The 16,377-nt window shown below is 52.4% G+C and overlaps 1 protein-coding gene across 1 annotated transcript; it reads left to right on the top strand.

The window, feature by feature from the left end:
• Positions 1-176: 176 nt before the first annotated feature.
• Positions 177-8,372, top strand: CXCL14 (C-X-C motif chemokine ligand 14). The gene is made up of 4 exons (XM_032625009.1): positions 177-485; positions 660-765; positions 4,518-4,631; positions 7,185-8,372. Exons 1-4 carry the CDS (start codon positions 422-424, stop codon positions 7,198-7,200), a joined length of 300 nt encoding a protein of 99 aa, XP_032480900.1. The 5' UTR covers positions 177-421; the 3' UTR covers positions 7,201-8,372.
• Positions 8,373-16,377: the final 8,005 nt, after the last annotated feature.

The following is a 16,377-nucleotide window of genomic DNA, read 5'->3' on the forward strand; positions in this document are numbered from 1 at the left end:
TGTGAGAGCGAGAGGATAGCGGATGTGAGTCTGAATGTGCAAGTGCGCGCGTGGCTCTGAGTGTGCGCTGCTGCGATCGCGGTCCGGGGCGGGCGGCGGGCGGGGAAGGTCTCCGCCCCCCCCCACCCCCCACCCCGGCCGCGTTGAGAAATCTCAGTGAGTCACCGAGTGGTTCTGCATATTAATGAGCTCGGAGCGGATTTAAAAGAGGCCTGGGCGGGCGGAGGGAGACTGTGGAGACAGCCCGGAGCCGAGCGCAGAGCGCTGCGGGGTGCCACAGCCGCGAGGCTCCCACCGACGGGCGCAGCAGGAGCGAGTGGAGCCGGGAGGCGCGCTCCGGGTAGAAAGAGCCAAGCCCGGCGCCCGGACGCGCGGGCGCCCTCCCCGAGCCCCTGCTCCCGCGCCGCGCCCCTCGGCCAGCATGAGGGTCCTGACGGCAGCGCTGCTCCTGCTGCTCCTGGCGCTGTGCGCCGCGCGCGTGGACGGTGAGTGCCTGGGAGGTCCCTTGGCGCCAGCCCGGCCCGTCCTGGGGAACCCCCAACGCCAACTGCTAAGCTCCCCGGGATCCCTGGGGTTCTGGGTGGGCACCGAGGGTGGTCAATGAGTTGCGAAGGAGACCCCTCGCGCAACTGAGCAGCCCCTCGCGCGCTCTCTCGCAGGGTCCAAATGCAAGTGCTCCCGGAAGGGACCCAAGATCCGCTACAGCGACGTGAAGAAGCTGGAAATGAAGCCAAAGTACCCGCACTGCGAGGAGAAAATGGTTATGTGAGTTCTCGCTCTTCGCCGCGAGCGTGTGCGCTCAGCTCTTAACCGGGTGCTGCGGCGCAGCTTGGGGCTGGGTCGGGCTAACAAGCCTTTCTCTCAGCCTTTGTCAAGGCCTTGGCGGAGCCTTTGTAATTGCCTAGCGAGTCCTTAGGACGCTGGCACAGCAGTGTGGAAGAGAGTTTGAAAAGAGGGTCACAGTACTGTGCTCCGGAAACAGCCTCTCCGAGGAGTTCACCCTTGCTAGGATTCAAATGGGTAGCCTAGGGGTTGCACTGCCCCCCCCCCTTTCTAGGGTGATCAAGGGTTAAATGGCTTCCGTGTGCCAACTTAGAACACCCAGATTGAAATCACTCAGAATACACCCAGAACTATTAAACTGGAACCCAAACTGTGAGGCGTGCTGCCTTACTGTTACTGGAGAGAGAATTAAAGCAAACATTGTCTGACGTCCTCAGAACCTCCTTCCAGGGCCTTTTTCTGATCGGGGACCGTGGCCGTCTGGTTTTTGGCTTCTAGCGATTGCATTTTGAGAACGATCCTCACTCTTCCAACACGAGCTGGACTCCTGTGGGTTCCTGAGCAGTCTTGTGGAAAGGGCTCTGTTGGAGTTAACGTGCCATGAGGGTGAAGCCCTGCTTGGTGGGGATGCGGGGAATATTTTAAGAAGTGGGGCAGAGCGAGAGAACACTGCGTTTCCTTTGCTCCCCTGCCTTCCCAATTAACCACTTGAGGCCAGCACCACTGTTTCCCCATCAATACGCTCTTGGCCAGGAAGGGAGCCCTTGGCAAAGCAGCTACCAAATATCTGCCACGGACCATTGGCCCCTCTTCCCCTCCCCCAGAAACAGGACACACTTTATTCTCAGTCTGGGCAAGTGCCTTCCATTCACTGGCCCCGCTGGCCCAAAGGCCTCCACACAGTGTCTGCAAAGGCAGCTCCCACCGCGCCCCCCGCCCCCCGCTCCACTGCCACCTGGGGTCTGCGCAGTCAGGCTGAAGTTAGGGAAATTCAGAAAATCACTGGGCCTGAGCTAAACCCCTCTGCCTTCCTTCCTGGGCACCTCAATTAGCCTCCTGTCCCTGCCCCTTTGCCCTGCCCCTTGCCTTGCAGACCCAGGTCCAGGAAAACTGCTAGAAAATCCTTTTGGATGGGAGCTAGAGGTCACACAGCTGAGGGAGGAGCTACAAGCCCCTCAGGGTTCTCAGCTCTCTTGGGGTGAAAATGACAGGGACGTTAACTTTGCACTCCTCTCAGTGTTGAAAAATGCTCCACACACCAAGCTGAGCTGTTGAGTCCTTGCAGGAAAGGAGGAGCAGGGTATGAGGTGCAGTGACATCTCAAAAGGACAGAACCCTCAGTAAACAGGCTTGCCCTTTTTCGTGGCTATACTTTTCAGAATAGAGAGAAAACTGACAACCAGGCAAGTGCATGAGAAGGCTTTATGTAGCCTTGTGAAAACTTGCAGGGGTCTCATGAGATCCGCACACAGTCACCCTCTTCTAAACCTCCACCCCATACACAGGACCCTACCTCCCTCCCTGAAGGGCTGGAGGTCTTCTCCCCTCTCAAGCTCCTAAGACTCTCCAGATCACATGAGGGACCAGTGCTTTTTTCCCAAAGCTGGTTTTTAGCCCCAAAGCTGAACTAAAGGAAGTTTTCCAGTTCACCCTGAGTCACCTGGAAATCTCTGATGAGGCTTGGGACGCAGCTTGCTTTGCAAGTGGGAGTCCTTGCACTCAGAAGGATCCAGTAGAGCCAAGATTCTAGAAGGGGCAATTTGTTTCATATACCCCGAGTTATTGCTGAAACCCTCGGTATCCCAGAACCACTGAGGTCAGGCACACAGGACCCAGAATTTCTGCACAATTGCTGGGGGCAGAAATCCTCACGTCTTCACCCCACAGCCAAGTTTCAAAGTCCCCGTGTTATGACTGAGCATTTGAGCACCGTGGTGGGAGGGCTGAGCGTCCTCCCCTGCTGTCCCAACCTTCGGGATTTGGGATCCTCACGGAGGAGGGGATTTTGATCTGGCTTGGCTACAGCCTTTTATTCCAAGTGCAAAGACAGCACTGTAGGCAGAGAGCAAAGCACGGGCTAAATTCCTGCAGAGAGACTAGGTACTGTGGGGGAGGGGACCTGGACTCTACTCTGAAGCCCGGTCCCATGCTTGAGACCTAGCAGAAGGGACCCAGGGAGCCACAGGTCTCATAGAGAGGGCCAGCGAAGGCAGAGCCCAGTCACCTGGCATTGCCACAAGACCTGTCCCTGCCCTGGGAGGCTCAGGCCATGGTGAAGGCCCTGAAAACTCAGAGCACAGGGGAGCGAAGAGAACAGGTTGCCCAGGAATATTCTGCCCCCATTCAGGTAGCAAGATTCGATTTCCTCTCCCCATCAACTGGGAGACTCAGAGTTCATGGCGACCCTGCTCCTTCCCAGACCTTGGCCCAGGCGTCCTGACACTTCACTGTTAGGAGCCTATGGGGTGCTGGCTGACCTCTGTCCCTCCCTTCCCACTCTTCCCATCCCAACCTCCAACCACCCCTTTATGCCCCCTCAGCCCACAGCCCAGCAGCCAGTCTACCACCATACCTCGCTCCTGCATGTCACCTCCCAAGGAGTGACATCTTCACCTCTCACCTTCCAGTTTTCCATGTTTGCAAGGTTGACCCTCATTTCTGAACACCATCATTCCTCCCCCACCCAGAAGCTTCCTCTGAACTCCTGCCACCCTGGCCCAGCCCTGGCTGAGAGGGGCATAGCAGTTCTGGGCAGCAGCCTCTCCCTTCCTCCTCCCTCCCAGGCTGGACCTCACACACTAAGGCTTCTTCTTGGCCATCCCATCTTCCACGACAATTGCTAATGACAGTAACTATTCATTGTGCTAGGCACTTTGCATAGATTATATCTTTAATCATCCTAGTAACCCTAAGAGGTAGGTCCTATTATACCCATTTTACGGATGGGCAAACTAGGTTCAGAGAGGCTACCCAAGGTCCCACAGACAGACCTGGGATTCAAACCCAGGCCCTACGCTCTGTATAAAGCCACCTGCTTCTCTACCACATGGCTAGACCTCCAATGGTGTTGGAACACTGGCTGATAGAGACTTGAAGGGCAGTCTTATTTTCCTGCCCAAGGGTGAGGTAACTGGGACTTCATGCTCAGGAATCAAAATGGGCTTCAAGGCCAACAAGACTTAGCTTCAGGGTCAACAAATGCCCAGCCCCAGAACAATCTGCAGAGGGTCAGGGGAACTAGGGTTTGAAAGATCAGACAGAGACCACGGCACACCCAAGCCCTGCCATGGAGCTCCTCACATCCAAGGATGAGGTCTTGGCATGCATACTTCGCTGGCATGAGCTCTCTCCACCACTCAATCCCAGGTTCAGAGGAGCTGGAAGAGTCCCCTGACCTTCGTTCCCCAAGGGAGCCATCAGTGCTGTGGGCAACACCCTGCATGGGGTAGGCTTGGGGGTGGGGGACTGTCCCAGACTTTGAGGGCTCCAGGGGGAGAAGTGAGAGCCCATCACTCTGCACAGGGTTAGACCCGAACGTGGAGTAAGATTAAGGGGACAACCAGAACCTTCCAAAGAGCCAGGGAGCGAGCCTATGGGTAGGCTTCCTTGAAAGGAGGGAGGAGGCCACAGTCTCTCAATGCTCTGATTGGGACAGACCAGGGCCACCCACAGGCCACACTGAGGGGCTGTCATTCAGGCTTCTCAACCCTCCATCCCATCCTGCTCCATTTCAGCATCACCACCAAGAGTGTGTCCAGGTACCGGGGTCAGGAGCACTGCCTGCACCCCAAGCTGCAGAGCACCAAGCGGTTCATCAAGTGGTACAACGCCTGGAATGAGAAGCGCAGGTATGCCCCACTGCCCCTCACCTTCCTTCCCACCACCCTACCAGATCCAGAGTCTAGACCCCTTCTAGGTCATCTAGCCCCATCTAAGGCATGAACACCCACTACAGTTGCCACAGTAAGCAGATACCCAGACGTGGCTTACATACTCCCAGGGATGAGGAACTCACCACTTAACTTACTGCTACACTTATTGCTCTCTTGGACAGTTGTAAGCATCGAAAATTGATCCTTTTGCGAACTAAAGTTTGTCTCATTCTAACTTTTATGAAGTTAGGGTAGTCCTAATTCCTCTCCTTATTTAAGTAACTTAAGTTTTCTGACCCCCAATTTCCCTCTGTCAAATGGCTGGGTGAATGCCCAGCATGGCTCTCTCTCTCCGTGATTTGTGTGGTTTGGTGAAACACAGCTGCTTAAGTGACTGGGTTTATTAACTATAAAACTGTGGGTACAACCATAAGATGATGAGGACAACTCCTCGCCAACAACATAGTCTCCCCTCAGGTTGCCCCATGCCCCCTGCTGCCCAGAAGTCTGATAAACTCCTTCCTGTACAGGTGCAGGGAGGGACTTTGGGTTTGACCCTCTAAAATCAGAACCGCTCTTATCCTCAGGGGGCAGCAGTGGCCAGATGACCAGAGTCCTGAACTAGACCCCTAACCCCAACCTGGTCTGGGCTGTTCTCCCATTATCAGAAAATGGCTTTCCATCTCTGATCTCCTGGGGTCCCATGTCTGGCCTCAGAGGGGGAAGCAAGTTCCTGGCTCCCCTATGCTACATAAAGGTGAGCCTGTCCTAGAGCAGACCCACTCCTCACACACTCAGAGCCTGTTTACACCTGAATCTGCAGAGCATGACCAGGGAAGCGTGCACATACACGTACAGACGCACACAGGTGAGCTCCTCAGGAGCTGGTGACTGCACCTCATCCCGCAGAGGGGAGAACAGAGGCTAAGTTGGGGGGAGTGACTTGTCTGGGAGCACAAGTCAGGAAGCTAGGTCTCCTGGCATCACCTTCCCCTCCCTCCAGCGGGTACCCAGGCCATCCTCCCATCGCCCCTCCTCCCCGCCACCCCCAGCACTTTCCTAAGCTCAGCCCATGACCAGCTCTCCCACAGCTGACACTTGGGCCCAACCCCAGTACCTGAGCCTTTTGTGCCGCCTCCAAAACTGCCTCATCCACAATTGCTTGAAATAGAAAGTGATGAGAGCAAGAGATTATTTTCCATAAATCTACTGGAAATGAAGTAGACCTCTTTCTGGTCAGGGCAGGCAGCTCACATGACAAACACGGGACACCTCCTGTCCAGTCACCCTCCGGGCCCTGCATCATCAAAAGTGGAATGAGGCTGACTGCAGGGCCGGTTCACAGAGGCGCGGGCAAGTCTTCATCAGGTTGCTGGGAGATCCAGCCTTTGTCCCGACCCCTCCACCTGGGGCCACAGCTTTGATGAAAAGGAGGCAAGCCTGGGTCCATGCAGCCCCGCTCTTTTTGTTCCTAATCCATAGATGAGAGCGGTAAGGGCACCTCTGCTACCAGGCCTCTCATCACTTCCTTACAAAATGAGTTCCTCCCTCCTTCTTGGAATGCTGAGGTGTCCTGGGAGAGGATGTGGGCATTCCCTCGTCCTCCTCGCCTCCCCTCCCTCTGTACAGGTTGAAAATGTCTTTGTGGAGATAAAGGAACCATCTTGAAGTCCTCTTTGCAGAGACAGAGAGAGGGAGAGAATGCTGAATCTAGAGTAGAGACAACAGAAGGCAGCGGCCGGCCCAGGCTGTGGGGCGAGACTAGAGGGCTTCCAGGAGCTCAGAGCCAGAGCTTCCGGCTGCCACCAGAAGCAGCAGCAGCAGGCACTTGACTTCGGTGCGTAGTTCCTCAGAAATCAGGAACGAGGCGGAAGGAGCAGGGGACGACCCGGATGTGACGTGCGGTCCCACGGCAGCCATGCGGCAGAAAGGAGGGGATTTAAGTATCTAAACAGAGATGGTTGCGGAGGTGAGGGGGAAGTCAGCTTGTGAGCGCTCACAGGCCTGGTAACTACCGGAGGAAGTGACCTTGAGCCACAGGCCTCTGTGGCAGCCCCAGCCCCACTAACCGCCCTTCAGTCTTCAGGCAGCGGCTTCTGGAACTGGCATTTTTTTCTGGAGAACATGTATTCTTGGGCTAAATACAAAGAAAGACACAAGCCTAAATGGAGGGAAGGGATGCCTCTGCCCCTCCCCCCATCCACGCCACCATTGACATTCAGTGTTCATTGGGCAGACTTTCAGTCTCTTGTTTCTGAGTTTCCTCATATACCAAGAAGGTTTGCTTCCTAGAGCTTTGAGGATAAAAAGAAACTGCAGAGGTGGAGGCTGCGTAGAAAGGACAGAGCCAGGTTCAGGTGAGCTTTTACGCCCATGTGCTGGCCTCCTCTGAAGTGTCCCCTGCTTCTCCTGGGCCCCTGCGGTCCTGGGAGAGGCACTCCCCAGGCCAGGTGCAGAGAAGCTCAGACACCGGCCTGTGTGTTTCCTGCCTCGTCCTGAGCCACTGAAATGGGTGTTTTCTCTTCCCAGGGTCTACGAAGAATAAGGTGAAAAACCCCTGACGGGAAAGCCTCACACCGGTTGGGACACAAGCAAAGGGCTTTGCAGATTAAAAAAACAAACCCTTTCTTTCTCACAGGCATAAGACACAAATTAAATATTGTTACAAAGCACTTTTTACCGGGGGTCAGTTTTTACGTTTTATAGCTGTGTGCAAAAAGGCTTCCAGATGTGAGACCCTTCTCTCTTGTGTTCCAGATTTCGTCACAAGCTGCTTTTTACCGAAGAGGGGAGAAACTCATGCCTTTCCTTTATTAAAAAAAAAAAAAAAAAAAATGCTTTTTTGTATCTGTCCAGACATCACTATACATCTGAGCTTTATAAGCACCTAGGAGGAACAGGGAACTTGTTTGAGACCTTTCATAGCAGCGTTGCTCCCTTCCTAGCGCGGGAAGCTTCCGTTCAGAGGTCCTGGCGCCTCGGCACAGGCTGCCACAAGCTCTCCTGGGCTCATGGTCGGTCACAGCCTCAGGGGGACTCAGCAGCGGTCCCAATGGCCCCAATTGTCGGGCAAGCAGGAGCAGATCTCTCTGCATCTGTTCTTTGAGGAACTCAAGTTTGGCTGCCACAGAAATGTGCTTCATCCCCGGGGTTAATTTTTACACATTCTAGGAAACATTTCCAAGATCCTGGGATGGCGAGGTACATAAATGGTCCTTAAGGAAGGTCCTTAAGGAATGGCCCTTGGGTCTTCTCTCCAACCTGAGCGTTTGTGAAAGTTTCACTGCTTCAAAACCACGTGGAGTTACTGATGGTGTAGCGAAAATCTTAGGAGAAAACTTAAAAATATACAAATACATGTACAATATACAGATACAGATACACATGCTGTTGACGAGGGAAAACCTTCAAAGCATGTTTCTTTTCCTCATGACAATGGAACATGCAGTACTAAAGCAGTCTGTGATTCCCCACGTAATTCTTCAGTGTTAAACAGTGCAGTCCTCCTTCGGTGCAGCCCTCTTTAAGATGACCACACGCCTTTCCCTTTGTAAATACACTCTTAGGAAGGCCCCCTCTACACATGTCCCTTCAGTATGTGCCGTGTTGCATATCGTGTCGTATGCTATGTAAATGTCAGAAACCGTTAGCATTGCATGCAGGTTTGATATTCTTTCTAAGACAAAAAGAAAAGTAATAAAACATATTTGAAATGTACCAAAATTTTAGAGTACTGACTTTTTTTTCTACTTAATTAAGCCAGGATGACAACCAAATGTTTACCACATCCTGAATAAACAGGGACAAGTGCACTGGGGAGGAAAACTTGTGTTTCCCGATAACTGTCAACACCGTCACCTCTATAGAATGTCCTGAAGACAGAAAGCCAGGCTTCGAGGCTGATGCTTCCTTCCCTGCCTGGCTCCCACACCTGGGGCACGTTCATCAGAACAGCCAGGTCGGCGCATATAGGACCACAGGGTCATGCTGCCATCCCCATTTAGGGAAGGCAGTAGATGCGGGACCCGTCAAGACCCCTGGGGTCCAGGGCCCCAGGATTCTAGTGGGGCTCAGGCAAGGGCAGGAAGTGCCCACCTACAGGGCTCCGCAGCCAGGCTGTGTGGGAGCCACAGCCAAGGCGACATTGAAGGTCCACTTCTCCTGCAGGATGGAGATGATAACTGCACACACCTCATGGCGCTTCTGGGGACTGAAGGAGGCAATCCATGTAAAGCGCTCAGGACACCAGGGCGTGGCGAGCACTCGGTAGATGTGAGCTCCTTCAATATCCACAAGACCAAGCCACTTTGCACTCTGCACAAACTGGCCACAGCCCCACACCTCAGGTACCCCAGTCAGCTGCGCCCTGAAACAGTCCCCTCTGTGCCCACCTGGATCCCACACGCTCCACCGGACTGCCCAAGGGGACATGCCTCCACCCTATCTGCACTTCTTGTCTGCTTCACCAGGAACCAGCAGCCCCGCACCCATGTCCCTTCACCTCCGAGGATGGCTTCCTGGCTCTGCCAGCGCTTACAGGGACACACAGCAAGTACCCTGCCCTAGCACCTCCTCAGCAACATGCTACTGCATCCTTTCCATCATCTCCTGGCACCTCCAAGTCCCACCAAGTGTATATGCCTGAGGAAACTGAGGACCAGAGAAGTTAGCAAAGCTGCCCAGGGTCACTCTTCACACAGCTCCAATGGCTGAGGCTGGCAGCCTCTTTGCTGAGAGGAGCAGGACAGGGTGGGCCGAGGCCACGCTGAGCCGGGGAGACTGAATGCCCGGTGTGGTCCCACTTTCCCTTCTTTATGGAGGAAGAAGGGAGACTGGACAGGAAAGCCCGGACACCAGCAGACAGAAAGGAGAGCCCCAGTGTGAGGGCACATTCCAGGGCAGGGGAGAGCAGAGGCCGGGCCCCTCTCCGCCAGGAACCCTGACCCCTGCTTGGCCCCAGATCAGCATACCTTGCTGGGGCCTCACCAGGGCGAGCCACCGTAAGGAACTCGGCTGAAGGATTCCCCCTGCCCCCCCCCCCCCCCCCCACACCCCCCCCACCCCTGGCCCTGACAAGGCAAAGGCCTCCCCATCTGCCGGCACCACAGCAGGGGGCGCGGGATTCTCTATGCTGCTCCCTGAGTTGCAGGCTTCACCCTCCCCTCACTCTGGACACACTACGCGCCCTCGCTCAGGGCTCTCCTCTATCCCAGCTGTGGCTCTAGAAGCAGCACCTCCTCCTCCAGCCCTGCTGGCCTGTGAGTCCCCTCCCTCTCTGACCTCCCAAGACACAGATTGGATTCTTAGTAACAGTAACAATGTCCCCCTACCGTGTGCCAGGCACTGACCCGGGCACTTGCCGTCCTGCTCATTCTGCACCCTCCCAGCAGTGCTGTGTTGTAAATGCCCAGACAAAGGACCCAATTTGCACGAGAGACGAAGATGGTAAGTAGAAGGAGAGCTGGACTTCGAGCCCCGGTGTGTCAGAAAGCAGGAGTGGAGGTCTTGTGTGTAAACGTTGCGTCCCCTACAGAGGCTGTGTGCCCCGGGAGAACAAAGGTTGGCTATGCTTCCTGGATGACCTGGACCCTGTCCTCCAATAGACAAGCACTAGCCGGACCACTAAGAATGGGTTCTCAGCCCCAACACTTCACCAAAAGAGGGCCCTGCAGTGCCAGGAACTATGCTTGGCTCCAGGGAAGATGCCCTTTTTCCCGCTTACAGAACTGCTTCCCGTTGTGTTTCTCCTCTCGGCTTCCCAGCAGCCCTATGAGTGTCCACCCACCATATTCGAGAAAGGAGAGTAACTCTAGTGTAGCAAACAAGGCCAGGCCGCTTTTCCAAGTAGCTCTTCCGGGCCTCCCCGGGAAGGGGTGAACACGCTCCTTTGTGCACGGGCAGACCAGGCCCCATGTGGGCCCCATCTTCAGAGTCACCACTTCCTCACAGACAGGCATCCTTTGGGATCCAAAAGCCAGGAGGTCCCTGACCCCCAACTCTTCCCACAGGCAGGTCCTGAGCAGGTACGCAGTGCTGCTCCAGACTCGACACAGGGACGGACACATCCTCAGAGAGTTCCAGCCCAGCTCTGCTGCTCATCTTCACCCGGCCAAATCTCCACCATGGAGCTTTTCCTGGACACCTTGGACCTGTAGCCAGGACCACCTACATAACTGGGGTCAGGACCAGCTACATAATTGCAAGGTATGGTGCAAATTAAAGATGCAAGGCCCTCTGTTCAAATTTTAAGAATTTCAAGATGGCAACAGCAGAGCATGAAGCCCCAGCACAGGGCTCTTTGCAACGCTCACATCACAAGCCCACGGCACCGGCCCTATAGCTCGGGTATCAACTCTAACACCCATCTGGATGGCCCATTTGAGCCCTGAGTTATTACATGAATGTACTATAATTTAACACCTTTATTTTAACTTGAACAGCTAATAAGATATGTTCTAAGAAGCCAGGGACTATGCCTTACACTTCTTTGCAAAAACCTCCTGGAACCTATGACAGCGCTTACGACGTACTCAAACACCATGAATTAATCTTTGTCGTAAGAAGCTCCCAGAGAACGTACTTTCTGCACTCATTCACTGAGCCACCACTACCTGCAAAGCCCTGTGCTAGCCACCACAGGGAATGAAGGCTGGTGAGGTGCCGTCCCTCATCTTCAAGGGCAGAGTTCATCATTCGTGACCCAGCCACTGTTCCATCATGAAGCATTTGCTATATGTGGCACACTGCTGGATGCTGGGGACGACCCCTCCAGAAACTCCCAGTCCAAAGGGAGATGAAGACACTGCCTGAAATTGCCTGTCGGTCTAACACTAAGCCAGAGGGCCACACAGCAGGCTCTGGGGACACCCCAAAGAGGCACCTCACCAAGACCTATCAGTCTGGAGAGAGCTCATGGCAAATTGTAAGTTGTTCTTAGGCAATGACAGGAAGTCCTGATTCCATCCTGTCCCTGACGTGGCCCATGGCTCCCTGTGTCCATATGCGATGAGACAGGCCAGCAGAAACAGAGAGCGCCAGGGCCGGAAGTGGAGAATGTGAGGGAATTCAGAGGGGCCTCAGAAATACCAGCCATGCCCCAGCTGAATATCCAAGGAAACCAGGCACAGCTCCAACCTCCGCTCCCAGCTCATCCATCTCCCTTCCTCTCCTTCTTCGCCTCCCGCCCAGACTGCCAGGGAACCATGGCTGGGGCCTCCACAGCCTCACTGGCAAGGAAGCCCACCACAGCTTTTCTGCTCACCCTCCCATCAAGGAAGACACCATACTGCTTTTAGAGCCCTCCCTTGTCCTCCCCTTTTGAAAAGTTGAATAGATAATCTTGGAGGTCGTTAAGGAAGCAATAAAACCTAAAGCAATTTTCTTTTCTCTGGAGGTAACATCTCCCAGCTTCCTCCACGCCAGGCCATGCTGAGCCACACCACCAGAGGGCAGCAAAGAGCCAACGGACCTCAGCCAAGAGCCCTCCGAGTTCCCCGAGGCTGTATGAGAACAGTGACAACAGGGACTGGTATAGTCCTTACTTACTGTGAGCCAGATCCTGTGCTGAGACCCTTGCATGCCTTATCCCATGGAATCCTGGTAACAACCACAGCAGGGGCCAGGGGTGGGAAGTGGTGGGGTGGGGGCGGGGATCTGTCCTTTAGCTCCACTTTACAGATGAGGAAACCGAGGCCTAGCAACGTGAATACATATTGCCCATATTCACAAAGCTAGCAGGTAGTAGACACAGAATTTGAACCCTCACGTCTGGAGGGTTCTGAGCAGGGCTTCTGCCCCCAAAGGATGCACTGTCTTAGAGGTCCTGCCGACCCCGGCCCACAGGAGGCTGCTGTGCCCTCACCCAGGCCTCACCTACTGTTTATTGAGTAGATATTGATCATCTAGTGAACTTGGGCCGCATGGCCCACCAGCATGGACAGGTTTGTTTTGGGTATGCCTCATTTTGTCTTTCAGAAACAGAAGACTACAGCCACACATGCTCCCCTAGGCCTTCTCCCACTCATCCGACAAAGCAAAGCCGTCCCCACAACTGTGGAATCCCTGCTCTGCCCCACATCTGATACACACAAATTCGGCTTAAGTAGAAGCAGCCAGAGATTCTTCCAGCCACCACCAAATATGTTGAACAAGCAAAATGACTATAATATCAAATTCAATTCAACGTTTTGGTTAGAAACAAGTTGAAACCATCAAGAGGTTGGTTTAAAAAAATTAATTCAAAGCTGGATTTAAAATAATTAGCCTGTTTCACAATGAAGAGAGTTGATATTCTGGGAACAGTAGTAGAATGTCTAATTAGATGCAGATGAGACGCTCATCTACTATTCAAGGTTATTTCCCCAGGAACAAAGCGGAAGGTGAAGCAACAGGCTCTTTCTTCCAACCCATTGTTTCTTTGAAAGCAGCCCTCACGCAGGTATCATCTCTACATTATAAAGGCTTTTGTCCCCCTGAAATAATGGCCTGCAAAGACAGACTGGAGTTAAGTATTTGCATTAGTAAAGCCACAAAGTATTATAAACCAAGAAAATTATGACAGAAAGAACATCTTTCAATTCCTTTACAGCTGCTAAGATACCAACCCTGCTGATTCCCCATACTTTGAGGGGCAAAAAAGTTTAATAAAAATAATAACCACCACCACAACCAATATTTATTGAGTGCGTTCTCAACAAACTCTGTGGTGAGTCCCATTTTACAGATGAAGAACCTCAGGCTTACTGAAGCTGAGTAACTTGTCCAAGGTCACAGAGTGGCCAAGTGGTCTCGGGCAGGGTTAAGTCTTGGTTTGGACACTCCTAGGTAGGGTGACCATATGTCCTGGTTTCCTGGGATGATCCAGGTCTAGGACAGTTGTCCCAGGGTAACTATGAAGAGGGTTCCCTTCCATGCTCTTAAAAGAGTTCTAGTGTGGTTAATAAATTATATGATCACCCCACTTACAGGCCTAGCAGGAGAGTGCTAGGGTGCAGGACTGTGTGGTGTCTAAGAAGTGATTAGTCAACTTCTCCCCTTGGACAATCTGAGTGTGGGCCTTTTGGAAGTAATGGTGACCCTTGAAGTCCACAGAGCACTGTATAGAATCTTCCTGGGCCATCTCCTGGTTTCCCTGTTCCACCCTGGCCTCCCTCCCCTGCTAGACAAAGCTTGGAGCTTACGCCCATGGATTGTTTACTGGGGGGCACATGGCACTTTGGAGTCCCATCTGTTGAATAAAGACCCAAATAAAAAATCCTTGTCCCCCTCTCTGTGTGTCTATCCACATGGTATTTCCCAGACAATTAAAGTATCAGATTCTGGTTTCAGGAGAACAAAAGTCAACCAAGCAGCTGTACTTCCCAGAGGACTGAGGAATACCTTTCCTTGGCAATTTGGTTGGCATGTGCTGTAAGTCGGGGGTGGGGGGGATTAGCTACATCAGAGGAGTAGTAATGGGATATGGACCTTTGACATCTTATTCTCCTGGGAGCCTGGGGAGGGCCGAAGCACATCAGGAAGATTGGGGAAAGCCATGGAGACCCAAAAGTGCAACTCCCTCCCCCTATGTCAGTCCCAAACACATGACCCCTTCGAATGCCGGCTTTGGGCAAGTCTGGAATGCTTTCCCACCATAAGGCTGCTGACTTGCTCCCTTCCCTGAACCTGGGAGGAGCTAGGGTGGGAGAGAGGGCAGAGTCCCAAGACGCAGGACATGCTAAAGCCTCAGCCTCACTGAGCCACCTGGAGCCTGGGCAGCTCTGGGGGGGACACCTGAGCTCTTTAGGCTCACTGACTGTTGTCTTCTCCACGTTCAGCCCTTGGGCTGGCTTCCTGCTCTGAGGTTTCAGGATATGTCCAGCTGCCACTCTATGTGAGCTGACTCACCTCAGCTACTAAGGGATTTTCTGCACTTCCCCCAAGTGTATTCAAAGAGCTCTTCCTGGGACAGATACACAGAAGAGGCCCAGGCCCCAGCCCAGTGTCCATCCCCGATATCTACAGAGCTGAGAATGCAGGCTGTGAGCCATACAGGCTCTTTCAAACCCTGGCTCCTCTCCTTAAAACCTGAGTGACCATACTTCATTTCTCCCAACCCCTTAATTTATCTTAGTCCCAACTTTATAGGGCTACTGTGAGCATTAAATGAGATAAATGTCTCAACACAGAAAGTAAGCAGTTGATACATGGTATCAATAGCTGCTTACTATTATCATCCCGCCTTTAAAATATCCAAGGGAAAACTGTAGTTTTGTACCCTGTGTGGACCTACTTGGAGTAACGTCACATCTATGAGGCATAAAAGGGCCAAACTTGGGGCACATATCTATCCAGGGAAGTTGGAACCTTCTGTGAGCCTGGGCAAATTCCCATGCCTCAGTTTCGTCACTTGTAAAATAGATGTAATAACAGTGCGTAATCTCAAAGAATTTTAAAAAAATACTAGATGAGATAATTCAAGTAGAATATGTAAAACTTCGTGTGGTACATACAAAGCACATAATAAATGATAGCCAATAATAATAACAACAATTTCATGTTACAAGAACATATTTAACAATCCAAAGACTCTCAAATCCCGGAGGGAAAACACCTTAGAATCTATTCTACCCTTGTATCCAAACTTCTTCGAAGTTGCGAATTTTTTAAGTGCTTTTGGACACTGGGTCCCCTTAAAAAGCTGATGAATGCTCTATCTCCTTTTCCCTGAAAGAAATGCATGGACTATCTTGCAAACAATTTCAGGAAATTCTTATATTCCTCTGAAGTAATCCTTATGGTTCCTTGGACCTGTGTGAGTAATTCCTGCCTTAGATCATCCCAGATAGGGCCTCCAGAGGCTGCTTGAACGTTTTAGTAACAGGAGCCTCACAACTCATAAAGCAGCTCACTCTATGGTTGGAAAAGTCCAAGTGCTAAAAAGTTTTAAAATTCATCCTTAAATCAGGACCCTAAAAGAGGCTTCTGTCTCTGGAGCAACACAGAGGAAGCACAAGACCTTTTTCAGATGCCAACACTTGATGTTTTTGGAAAGCAGGGCCCACGCTGTGACACATCTGACCTTCTCCGGGCTAAAGCTGTCTGTCCACTCAGTCATTCCAGGTGATGGCTTTTGGGTCCTTTGCCATCCAGGGCACCCACCCTCCCCAAACCACTTCCTGCATGGCTGTGGCTCATTTCCTTTGTCAGGACGTCGTATTTGTGCTACTGTTCTTAGCCACGTCATCACATCCGTTAGGCAGGCATTTAAATGATCCCCAAGGCCTCATCATACAAGAGCAGAGTGTCAAGCCACACAGAACCGCATTCCATCCTCGGGTTTGGGCAACTGATCTTTCGAACCCGAGCCCACCACTTTACATCTGTCCCAATTAATTATTTAGTCTCACCGATTTCTTCCCTAGCACTTCAAACCTTCAGGGAGAGTCTGGCTCACATTTTATCACCCAGTTCGTTAATTCTGCCTCTCAACTTTGAAACATTTGCACGTCCCATTCAAGATAAGAAAATCAAGGAGATCAGCGCATCTCCCTGTCTGAAGCTCAGGGCAAGGTGCCTTACACGTGTTCTCATTCACTCTTCACACAAACTCTATGAAATAGGCACTGATGTCTATACAATCATCCCCACTTTACAAACAAGAAAAGCCTGGTGGAAACTCCATCACCTGCCTAACATTATCCACTTACCAAACAGCCAAGCCAGGATTTCAACCTAGGCCTCT

The sequence above is a fragment of the Phocoena sinus genome, chromosome 3 (assembly GCF_008692025.1).
Source record: "Phocoena sinus isolate mPhoSin1 chromosome 3, mPhoSin1.pri, whole genome shotgun sequence".
NCBI lineage: Eukaryota > Metazoa > Chordata > Mammalia > Artiodactyla > Phocoenidae > Phocoena > Phocoena sinus.

What these genes read in the sequence shown, in the direction of transcription:
- CXCL14 (XM_032625009.1), top strand. Translation starts at nt 422, where the DNA reads ATGAGGGTCCTGACGGCAGCGCTGCTCCTGCTGCTCCTGGCGCTGTGC. An exon ending in GTGCGCCGCGCGCGTGGACG is followed by an intron (nt 486 to 659) that starts GTGAGTGCCTGG and finishes GCTCTCTCGCAG; the next exon opens with GGTCCAAATGCAAGTGCTCC. An exon ending in TGCGAGGAGAAAATGGTTAT is followed by an intron (nt 766 to 4,517) that starts GTGAGTTCTCGC and finishes GCTCCATTTCAG; the next exon opens with CATCACCACCAAGAGTGTGT.